Source organism: Hemibagrus wyckioides, linkage group LG07 (genome assembly GCF_019097595.1).
Source record: "Hemibagrus wyckioides isolate EC202008001 linkage group LG07, SWU_Hwy_1.0, whole genome shotgun sequence".
Classification (NCBI taxonomy): domain Eukaryota; kingdom Metazoa; phylum Chordata; class Actinopteri; order Siluriformes; family Bagridae; genus Hemibagrus; species Hemibagrus wyckioides.
The window spans coordinates 22,448,439-22,459,479 of NC_080716.1; the positions used below are offsets into that span (position 1 = coordinate 22,448,439).

Genomic DNA, 11,041 nt, shown 5'->3' on the forward strand with positions numbered 1-11,041 from the left:
TGCACACACACACTCCAGAGTTCCTAAAGGGTTACTTGTTCATCTACTTGTTGAAATATATATATATTATATATATATATATATATATATATATATATATATATATATATATATATATATATATATATATATATATATATGTGTGTGTGTGTGTGTGTGTGTGTGTGTGTGTGTGTATAAAATGAATATGTTTTAACTTTGTATTACCTGCATAGTCACATCACAGTCCATTTACAGGAAAAGGGTGAATTACACTGATTCCTCAGAATGGATTCAGGATTGTTGCTCTGAGAGTATAAGGTTTCAGTATAAGGTTTGTGCTGATCCCTCAGTGCTGATCCTGCTGTTCCCCTCACACTGGGAGAAGGGAAGGTGAGAAGGTGAAGAAGGTGGGGGTATTTGTGGATTATGAGGAGGGTCTGCTCTCTTCTTATGATGTATAGCCCAGATCTCATATCTACTCTTTCACTGCAAACTCTATTCATACATCAGTCCTGGCATTCATGAAGGATGTAAAAAGTCAGCACTACTGATCATCTCACCTGTAATTGCGACTGGTCTGATTTATGACAAACCTTCAATGTAATGAGAATTTTTTCTTTATTTTTAAAGAAGATGCATGTTCAGTACACATTAAATAATAGTAAACAAATCTGGAGTTCATTATTTAGAGCTTAATTAACAGCATATCAATTTTGTATAAGAAAGTCAGAACTTAATTTTGTACTAGAGTTACACATCTCTACAATACTCTACAATACAAATATGTATAAAAATGTAACCTACTCAACATTTATTCAATTATAAAATCATATCTATCTGATTTAATAGACATTCATCAAATAATTATAAAAATATGGTTATTTTGAGTGCTTCTGATTCCACACAGACTGAACAGATCATAAACAGTTGCCTGATGTTATTCTGATGTGGTTTTAAATCCTTTTTCAACATTTAACTGTATAAGAGACACTGACTGTTACATAAATTACAAATTAAAGGTAAATTGTGATATTTTATTCTCAGTCTGTCTTTCTTAGATTGATTTTCCTTAAGTATTAAAACAAAACCTTTCCTGATTTTCACTGTTGTCAAGATTCTATTAATGAGTAGAGCTTGAGAGCTGTGTATACATGATCCTAAAAGGCCACATTATTATTTTCTGTCTAGTAAATGACACTTCTCACCTCTTGACAGTTTTTCTTGTTTTGGCCAAAGCAAAGTAAATACTAGTTTATTGGTATACTCCTCCATGTTACCACTGCTAAATGCTGGTTTTAATCTGAATCTGTGCATTTAGGTGTCACATTGTGACATTAGGATTCTAGAATCTAAACAGCTTCTTTTCTCGCGGTTCCTGAGCTCAAACCCCGTCCTCTGATTGGTCGTGTTAAGGAGGCGGGACACGAAGATTGATTGATTGACTGGAAACTCATATTTATAAAGAATAATCACGTGACCAGCAACTCTCCTACAGCTCTTCAGAAATTCCAGCTCTGAGTCAGATCATTTGGTTCAAATAAGAGCCGACTCTTTCGGTTCGATATCGAAACCGAATCGATATTTCCTATTTACTCAGTTAATGCTGAATTTATTAATCAAAATCTTACAAAATAAATAACAAATGAAGATTATTCTATATATTGCATGTTATAAAATCTGTGTAAAGTGAATAAAATAAAATATAATATATAATTTAAAAAAAAAAAAAAATAAGCCAGGCATTATAGTCGTGACTCGTTTAAAGAGTCGACTCTTTCACCAACTATACACAACATTACGGCACACCTGTAATCTGTAATACAGTGACGAGTAAAAAAAATCCTATTTTTTGGAAAAATACATTTGAGTTCATTTGATTATTTCGTTGTTATTTGCATGTTTATACATTAATCTCATAAGTGGCCTAATAAATCACCTGTTGCAGGAAGAAAATAACAATCATTAGTTTAACGATTTGGTTATCAACTGTGTGTCTACTTATTATTATTATTATTATTATTATTATTATTATTATTATTATTATTATTATATTCGCTGGTTTATGTAATCACACGATTGGTCCATTCTACACATAATACACTGTGATACAATGAGGGAGATCTTCCCTATGTTAATCTAGTCCACTACGAAGTGAACAGGGAAGTAATATCACACTAGCCAATCGAAATTGAAAGGGAATCGATTGGAAAACAAACGTCGAGCTAAAATCTCTCTCTTTACAGAATATAACTACAGCACAGTTAAAGACATCGAGAGGAGTGTAAACACAGACAAGTCTCACTTTCAAAAAAAAGCAAGGAGAAAAATAAACGTAAGTGTTCAGTGAAAGAATTAATAAGTATTTCATGCTAGCTCATTAACCTTGTTAGCTACGTTAAATGAACAGATTCAGATATTTAAGGCCCAGTAAAGTACAACACGCTTGTAAACAATCTTTGGTTGCTTACTCACCTTTAAAATACCAGGTTGAACATCTCATATATGATCTTAAATGTGTGTGTAATGAACAATTTCTTTATGTAAAGGTTTAAGAGAAGCATAAAATGGCAGAAGCTTCATCACCACAACTAAGAAAAGGCAGAAGGAAAAGTATGGACTCACCAGGTTCTTGTAAGTAACACAAATCATTTATGAAAATCACTTTGAAATCTATCCAGTGAAACCCATCAATTAAGTATAGAGTGGATCTTTTTTACAGTGTTAACGAAAACCACAATATGGTGTGATGGTGCCTTGTGTGAGAGAAAATACATTTTCAAGACAAATAAAATACAAAATATATAGTTTGAATTTAGAGTGAGTGGTGTGTGTGTGTGGTTCAGTGGAGGAGAAGTCATAACACTGCTCCTCAAACTAAGTATCACTTGAACAGAAACATGCTCCAGTGTTGTTCCTGAAATCCAATTCAGTTAGATCAGGAGTCTCCAACCTTTATTACCCTGAGAGCTACTTTGACAAAATTAAGGTGGCCAAATTAAGAGCTACTCCTATTATATTATTAGTAAGATTTATTTACATAGCTTATTGCCAATAAACCAAACCAGATGAATAATCTATTTTTGTGTGATCTTAAAAAAAGTCAATATTTTAATGAATGGACATATTTTACAATAATTCATTTTAAATTTACATAAGCAGCATGCTAACAGTTGAGTCAAGTTAATTGATTCACCACAACAGGTTTGTCATTCACATTCTGTTATTTATCAGCAAATTGTTACAAATAAGTCCCCTTTCACATACCCTGTATTAAACTGCATGAGTACATGATTTGTCCAGGGAGTCAGATTTCGGTACTGCACCTGAAAGGGGCAGAATGTCTTTGAATTAGATTGGTATTTAATGTAAACAGGTGTATTCAGTTAATTTGATTTTATCAATTTTATACATATTCTAAGCTTTAGGCAAGCTACTCAGACGTGTTGGAGACCAGCGAGTTAGACAGTGTGTGTGTATAATGTGTAATAAATGTTAATACTTTTCGTAAAATTATATATTTCCTTCATAATCTATGAAATCTAGTTTCTCATGACTCCAGCAGTCTCCTGTCTGACGAGCAGCTGCTGTGTTCGATCTGTCTGGATGTGTTCACTGATCCAGTCACCACTCCATGTGGACACAACTTCTGTAAGAGCTGCCTTACACAGTGCTGGAAGAAGAGTCAACACTGTCAATGTCCATTATGTAAAGAGAAATTCACCAAGAAACCTGAACTGAAGATTAATACAACACTGAGAGAGGTTGCAGATCACTTCAAGAAGAAAAGTGTTTCTGACAAACCTGAGGTTCTTTGTGATGCCTGCACTGGAGAGAAGCTGAAGGCCCTGAAATCTTGTCTGGATTGTTGTGCTAGTTTGTGTAAAACTCATTTAGAGTTTCATAATAATATGCCCAAATTTAAGAAACACAAACTAATAAACCCTGTGGAGAACCTAGAGGACTACATATGCCAGAAACATGAGAGAGCTCTGGAGCTGTTCTGTAGAGATGACCAGACGTGTGTGTGTCAGTTCTGCACTGAAGGAGACCACAAAAATCACAACACTGTTCCTATAGAGGAGGAGAGCAGAGAGAGGAAGGTGAGGAACACTGACAACAACTTTTGACATTATGATAAATAATGTAAACTAATTTATTTAGTAGAAGATCAGTAATTAAAGATCTGCATATTATCAGTTTAAATCCCTTAACTGTGATGAAGATAACGTTAAATTATATGTGCAGTTTATACAGTTGGATTGTACATGTTCCCATGAGTCCCTAAAATGAATACATGTAATCAAACAGAACTCATTCAAATTGTCATACTTTATATGTAAACATTTATACAAAAACATTATTAATAAATAGAAATCTATTTCTTTGAATATTGTCTTCTGCTCTGTCCTCAGACTCAGCTGGTGAAAAAACAGACAGATGTGCAGCAGATGATTCAGAACCGACTGAAGAAGATAAAAGAAATCAAACACTCAGTAGACCAAAGCAAAGTGTGTACAAACATGACTTTTATGAGTTCATGTCTGATACAATCAGTTTTCTGTTTATTTTATAGAAATGAACAAACTGTATTAAACATTAGTTCACAATTCAGTGTTATCTAATGGAAGTAAAAATGTATTCCTCCTTTAGAGAAGCACAGAGAAAGAGAAAGCAGACAGTGTTGAAGTCTTCACTGCTCTGATTCGCTCCATTGAGAGAAGTCAGGCTGAGCTGCTCGAGGTGATGGAGGAGAAGCAGAAAGCAGCAGAGAGGCAGGCTGAAGGACTCATTAAAGAGCTGGAGCAGGAAATCACTGTGCTAAAGAGGAGAGACACTGAGCTGGAGCAGCTCTCACACACTGAGGAGCATCTCCACCTCCTACAGGTCAGTGTTCCTCTCTCTGCTCACTGGCAATGCAGAACATCACAGAACAACACTCACCATGCTGAGGGATTTCTCCTCTCTCCTGCTCTACTGTAGATTTACTCCTCCATGTGCAGCCCTCCACACACCAAGAATTGGACTGAGATCAGTATTGACACTGATCTGAGTGGGGACACTGTGAGGACAGCTCTGTCTCAGCTTCAGAAGACTCTGAATAAGACACTCAGTAAAACACTAAATGACCAGTTAAAGGAAACAGGTGAGAAATTAGTTTGTATTTTATATTTGAGAAGCAAGTCTCTTATAAAAGATTCATTCATTCATGAAAGATTTATGTAATGTTTTTTTTTTTTAAATAAAAATTACTAATAACTGATCTGAAATCTAATGAAAGTGATGTTTTGTTGTAATTAGTTTCCACAGAACTGAAGAGGATTCAGCAGTATGCAGGTACAGTAAGGTTTCTGATTTCCTCGCATATTAAAATGTACATATCAGCATTACACCACTGCATCATCAGACTTATTTTCATCTGTAGATCATTTTCAGTCATCGACAGGTTTTGCGAAATTGCAGACAAATGCCTGAAATCTAAGGCAAATTGGAACTCGTGCACACGAGTGTGAATTACCAAAGATGCGATCTGGGAGAGTCGCCGATGCGATGCAGCGCCTTGCAAAATTATTCATTTGTTCAATTATGCAGAACGCACAATCCTGGTACCCCACACTGGATTTGACTATTTGAACCATTTGGATCGCGATCTCATGTGTGATCTTGCGTTATTTCTTTATCACTTTTTGCGTGCGTTTGATTGTAAAAGGTAGTTTGCGGACCAGCGTTGTCGCCAATTCTTTCTACAGTGAAGTCATGCAGTGTGTAATCATCTGTCGCCAATCCATCATGCAATGTGAACGCAGCAGGAACTGAATGCTCCCCCAGATAGTCGTGCAGTGTGAAAACAACGGTGATCGATGACTTTGAAAATCGTGCAGTGTAAACTCGGCATAAGTGAGATTAATTCTCATGAGAGACTGGAAATGGAACCCCACAAGAAGTTCACGATCCAAATAGTCTGTGCTGGGAACAAATACTGTGCGTTCTGCAAATGAATAATTTTTCAATGTGCTGCTGGTGATGCGGCTGGTCAAGCAAATGTTACTACTTTATTTCTGTTTGATGCTATTGTAAAGCTTATTTATTCTGATACAACTATATTTAAGATATTTTTTCTGATTAAAAAATCTATGAACTCTATTAACTTATAATATTGTGCTCCAACAGAAGCCATGCTTGCTGATATTGTGGTCTATAACTCCTCCCTGAACTATACTGAAGATACACTGCCCTGTATCTTGCTCTCTCATTGGCTGCAGGTCATCGCCGAGGTATTTTTCAGTCAGAACTCCTTTCACACTGCAGGATTTTGACTCATCGGCGACTCTCTCAGATTGCGTCTTTGGTAATTCACACTGCGTGAATGTCAGTTGCGTGCACGAGCTCTGATTTGCCTTGATTTGGGGCATTTGTCGGTGACTTTGCAACACTATTCGCAAATGATAATCAGGGCTAAAATTGTGCAGTGTGAACTCGGCATTACCAAAGACGCGATCTGAGCGAGTCGCCAAAGTGTCACTGACACCTGTGATATATTTGGCATGCTAAATATCTGGAACTGTTGGTGACTCAATGTCGTGCAGTGTGAAAGGAGCTCTGACTGAAAAAAACCTCGGCGATGAGAAAGCGAGATACAAGGCAGCGGTCAGTTCAGGGAGGAGTTATAGACCATGATATCCACAAGCATGGCTTCGGTTGGAGCACAATATTATAGTTTAATAGTTTATAGTTTTTATCAGACAAAATGTCTTAAATATAGTTATATCAGAATAAATAAGCTTAACAATAGCATTAAACAGAAATAAAGCAGAAACATTTGCTTGACCAGCCGCCTCAGCACATTGCAAAATTATTCATTTGTTGAATTCTGCAGAATGCACAATCCTTGTTCTGTGTACAGACCATTTGGATAGCAAACTTCTTGTGGGATTCCATTTCCAGTCACGTGCAAGAACTCTGATCTCACGTGTGATCTTGCATTATTTCCTCATTATTTCTCTCGTACGTTTGGTTGTGAAACACAGTTTGCGGACCAGACAGAGATGTCGGCGATTCTTCCTATTGTGTAGTCATGCAGTGTGAAACCTGTTGCCGATCCATCATGCAGTGTTAACACAGCGGTGACTGCATGGTTGTTTCTCAAAAAAACATCAATCTCGGTTTTTTAAAATAATTCTTTCTATGAGATCCTATGCAATGAGATATTTATGCAAATCTGGTTTATTGGTTTTAAATGAGATTAGTCGTTACCAAAGGCAAAATTGAAACTATTCTAACAAAATAATTTAAGATCATAGTGCAAAAATGAGTAAACAGCAATGAATGTGTTGGAAGAAAACTTAAAATAAAATTGTAATGAACAGGAATTCACCAGCAGTCTAATCAATCATCACACAGGTGACCACAGGATAAGTGACAATTGAGGAACAAAAAAGAAGTTGAGTGACAAAAAGGTATTTAAGAGAGAAAATCCACTCCTATATAATGCTGATTAAAAAAAAGGGTACCACATAGTGAGATGATTTGTATTTTATTTTCGGCACTCATTTAAGTTGTTTCTGAAGGAGACCATAAAAATATTAGATTTAGTTGAATTTGTTGTAGGGTGTAATCATTTTTGCACCTCACATGAATTAAATGTATTATTTTTCTGTTCCTTAAAGATGTTAGGTGACCATGCTTTTATGCTAATAGAAATAAATGTTTATTAAAACTGTTTTGTAAAAATGCAGTAAATTGGTCTCATATTCACTGAGAAATAGATAGGGGGTGTAATCATTTATGCTGAGCACTGTATACGGCTGGAATAAAATTCTAGGTTTGTTGAAAATGATTTTTTATATGGTGTCATAATTAAACTCAATGTTGATACAGTGCACTTATTAACAAGAACATTTCAAACTGCACTTCATGTCAAAAAGGTTGCTGACCCTCTGGTATACAGACTTTTACTGTACTATTTTGTCCATCAGGATCAGGTTTTTCCTCAAATGTTTTTTTCTCATGTTCTGTGACTCTTTCTTTGTATATTCTGAAAAACTAAAATTACCAAAACAAATAGATCACTAAGAAGGAAAACATTTTATATTTCTCATCTTTGACAGACTTCTACCATAAACTGTACAAGTTTTTTGTCCTTTTTTGAAGCGATATTTTTCAAAATGTTAAATTATTTAATTATTTTATAGAATCCTAATGAATATGGTCCACTGATGATTTAATATTTTTTACCTGCATACTCATCACACTCTGTGTGTTTCTTTCAGTGGATGTGACTCTGGATCCTGATACAGCAAGTCCATATCTCATCCTGTCTGCTGATGGAAAACAAGTGACATGTGGAGACCAACGACAGAATGTCCCTGATACACCACAGAGGTTTAATACATGTGTTAATGTTCTGGGAAAGCAGAGTTTCTCCTCGGGGAGATTTTATTATGAGGTGCAGGTCAGAGGGAAAACTAAATGGACATTAGGTGCCGTGAGTGAGAACATTAACAGGAAGGGGGATATTATACTGAAACCTCAGGATGGATTCTGGACTGTGTGGCTGAGGAATGAGAATCAGTATGAGGCTCCTGCTGGTCCCCCTGTTCCGCTCACACTGAGAAAGAAGGTGGAGAAGGTGGGGGTGTTTGTGGATTATGAGGAGGGTCTGGTCTCCTTTTATGATGTGAAGTCCAGATCTCATATCTACTCTTTCACTGGTCAGTCTTTCACTGAGAAACTCTATCCATACTTCAGTCCTGGATTAAATGAAGGAGGTAAAAATTCAGCACCACTGATCATCTCTCCTGTATTTAAGACTGAATGAATTTTTACCTCACAAATTTAACCAATTATTCAAGAATGAAATAAATATTAATATTCATGAAGTTCTACCTGATTGGTCACTGACATGTTTGGGGTGTGACATATTGTAATGATTCGCCGGAGGCGGAAGTATTGGAATCCATGCACAGATTTATTTAACAAACACAGCAGGCAAAAATGTGACAGAAAACGAAGCAAAAAGGTCAAACCAGGAAATCGGAGAACCAGCAACTAATCCAAAAACGATAGGTAAGAATCATAGAAACTAGGTCAAACACAGTAATCAGAATCAACAATATAGAGAATGGCTTTGTACATACACACAGGAACTTTACTTCTCATAGAGTGAAGTGTCTCTCTTGTGTGTGGGGAAACCCAGAAGTGCATGATTAGAATTTGGGAGAGGGCTCCCTCTAATGTTCAGCCTCCCGGTGTGACGTGACACATATCATGTTGCTTTTTTCTGACTGCTGTGAAAAATCTCCAGGTGTCATACAAGAGCAAAATTCAAAATGTCTGAAATAGCACTTTTCAGCACACTGATGTATCCAATAATTCAACATTTGGCCTGATGGAGGCAAAAGAGAAAAGGTCATGAGGTCAACAATGTGTCTTACAGTTCAACTATTGGGGTAACAATTAGATTCAAAACTTTATCTGCTTTTGCAAAGCTGAAATGCTCCCTTGTCAGAAGGGATTTGTTCGCAGATAAACTCAGATGATTTCCATGCTGGCCTATGCTGATTTTGTGCTAGTTTAGCTGGTGGACTACCTTAAATCTGTACTCATTGTTAGAGACTTCAAAATGCTAGGGTAGCTGTGCTAGTCTACATGCAGATGAATGTATTCCACCAGCAAAATCTCATAATGGTAGTCTACCAGCATAGTTTTGCAGATGAAACTGGATTACTATCTTATCTCGTTACTTACTCGTCTGTACATATTCATGCAGCCATTACTCACATGACCCTTGTGTGTGTTTTTGTTTATTTCTAAGTATATAAGTGAGAAAGAACCAAGAGAACTGAAAGAATAGAGAACCAGCATCCAACCACCACCAGGATGAGATGCTGGTGAGCAGCAAACCAGCATCAAAACTCAACATATACTGGCATTACCTGGTTGAAAAGCTTGCATTATGTGGTTCTATGCTGGTTTTATTAAATTATTAAATTCCCAAGTCCACGTTATGTACGCAATGTAAAAGGTGCAGTAGGACATCTTTAATTGGTGACAACAATGCAAATTGAACATATGAACACATTAATGGCATAGTAAACAAATATACAACTGCGCTACAATTTCAGGTCTGTTTTCAGATAAATATTACCTTCAGTACCAAAGGTTTTTGCTTTTTTGAGAAAAGGGTTCTTTTCAGTCTTGCAGAGGCCATTGGGGTATGTGTTATTGGACATGTGAGTAAAAATGTACAGGTAAAATAACAGGATCCGTGTGTATTAATATCAGACATTAATAACTGATAAGTCTAGTCAGCAAACCTGTTTAATCAATCAACTTGTTAAATCAGTTATCTCTACTCTTTTAGTTCGATCGTTTTTTTTTATTATAAAAATAAAAATTATAATTTTCTATCTAACATTTATAATACGATACTTAAGGCAATGTAATGGGTAAATTGTTTACAAGAATAATAAGTACAGAATAAATAAATTTATACCTATTGTAATTGTTATTTCAATTATACATCATTATTTGTAACTTTATTATTTTCTTGACTATATCTTTTATTCATTTCGCAAATTAATTTTTTATGAGAATAATTTTTTGTTTGTTTTATTTTTCCATTAAGTCTTAATCACCAATAAAATGATTCCAGCATGTGATTCTCCGTGTAATAACAATATTTGGTGTCTTTGCTCAGAGGTGTGAGGTTTGGATGGAGCATCAAGTGAAACACTCAAGTTTAAACTCTTCAATTCTGTGTTGAACCACATTGATGCTGAATGTGTGTGTGTGTGTGTGAGAGAGAGAGAGAGAGAGAGAGAGAGGGAGATACTGATTGGTCAGTAAAACATTTCAGTTCTGACATTTCATGTTTTATGTCAAACAACATCCTGAGGAGATTACACTGACTGGTGTTTCTTGTAAAACACACAGCATTAATGCATTAAGTGTTGTGAATTTTATAGGCCCAGTCACCTTGAAAGCTTATTACAGGAGTTAAATACTTAAATTAAACATATTAATTTGGCAAGCTGGTCATTTTTGCCCGATAATCTGCAGG

The 11,041-nt window shown here is 35.8% G+C and overlaps 1 protein-coding gene across 1 annotated transcript; it reads left to right on the forward strand.

The window, feature by feature from the left end:
• Window positions 1–2,177: 2,177 nt before the first annotated feature.
• LOC131355644 (E3 ubiquitin-protein ligase TRIM21-like) lies at window positions 2,178–10,372 on the forward strand. The gene is made up of 8 exons (XM_058394053.1): window positions 2,178–2,314; window positions 2,529–2,613; window positions 3,526–4,082; window positions 4,395–4,490; window positions 4,633–4,866; window positions 4,963–5,125; window positions 5,281–5,316; window positions 8,250–10,372. The coding sequence occupies exons 2-8, from the start codon at window positions 2,547–2,549 to the stop codon at window positions 8,795–8,797; spliced, it is 1,701 nt and encodes a 566-aa protein (XP_058250036.1). The 5' UTR covers window positions 2,178–2,314; window positions 2,529–2,546; the 3' UTR covers window positions 8,798–10,372.
• Window positions 10,373–11,041: the final 669 nt, after the last annotated feature.

What these genes read in the sequence shown, in the direction of transcription:
- LOC131355644 (XM_058394053.1), top strand. Translation starts at nt 2,547, where the DNA reads ATGGCAGAAGCTTCATCACCACAACTAAGAAAAGGCAGAAGGAAAAGT. An exon ending in TATGGACTCACCAGGTTCTT is followed by an intron (nt 2,614 to 3,525) that starts GTAAGTAACACA and finishes TATGAAATCTAG; the next exon opens with TTTCTCATGACTCCAGCAGT. An exon ending in TGACCAGTTAAAGGAAACAG is followed by an intron (nt 5,126 to 5,280) that starts GTGAGAAATTAG and finishes TGTTGTAATTAG; the next exon opens with TTTCCACAGAACTGAAGAGG.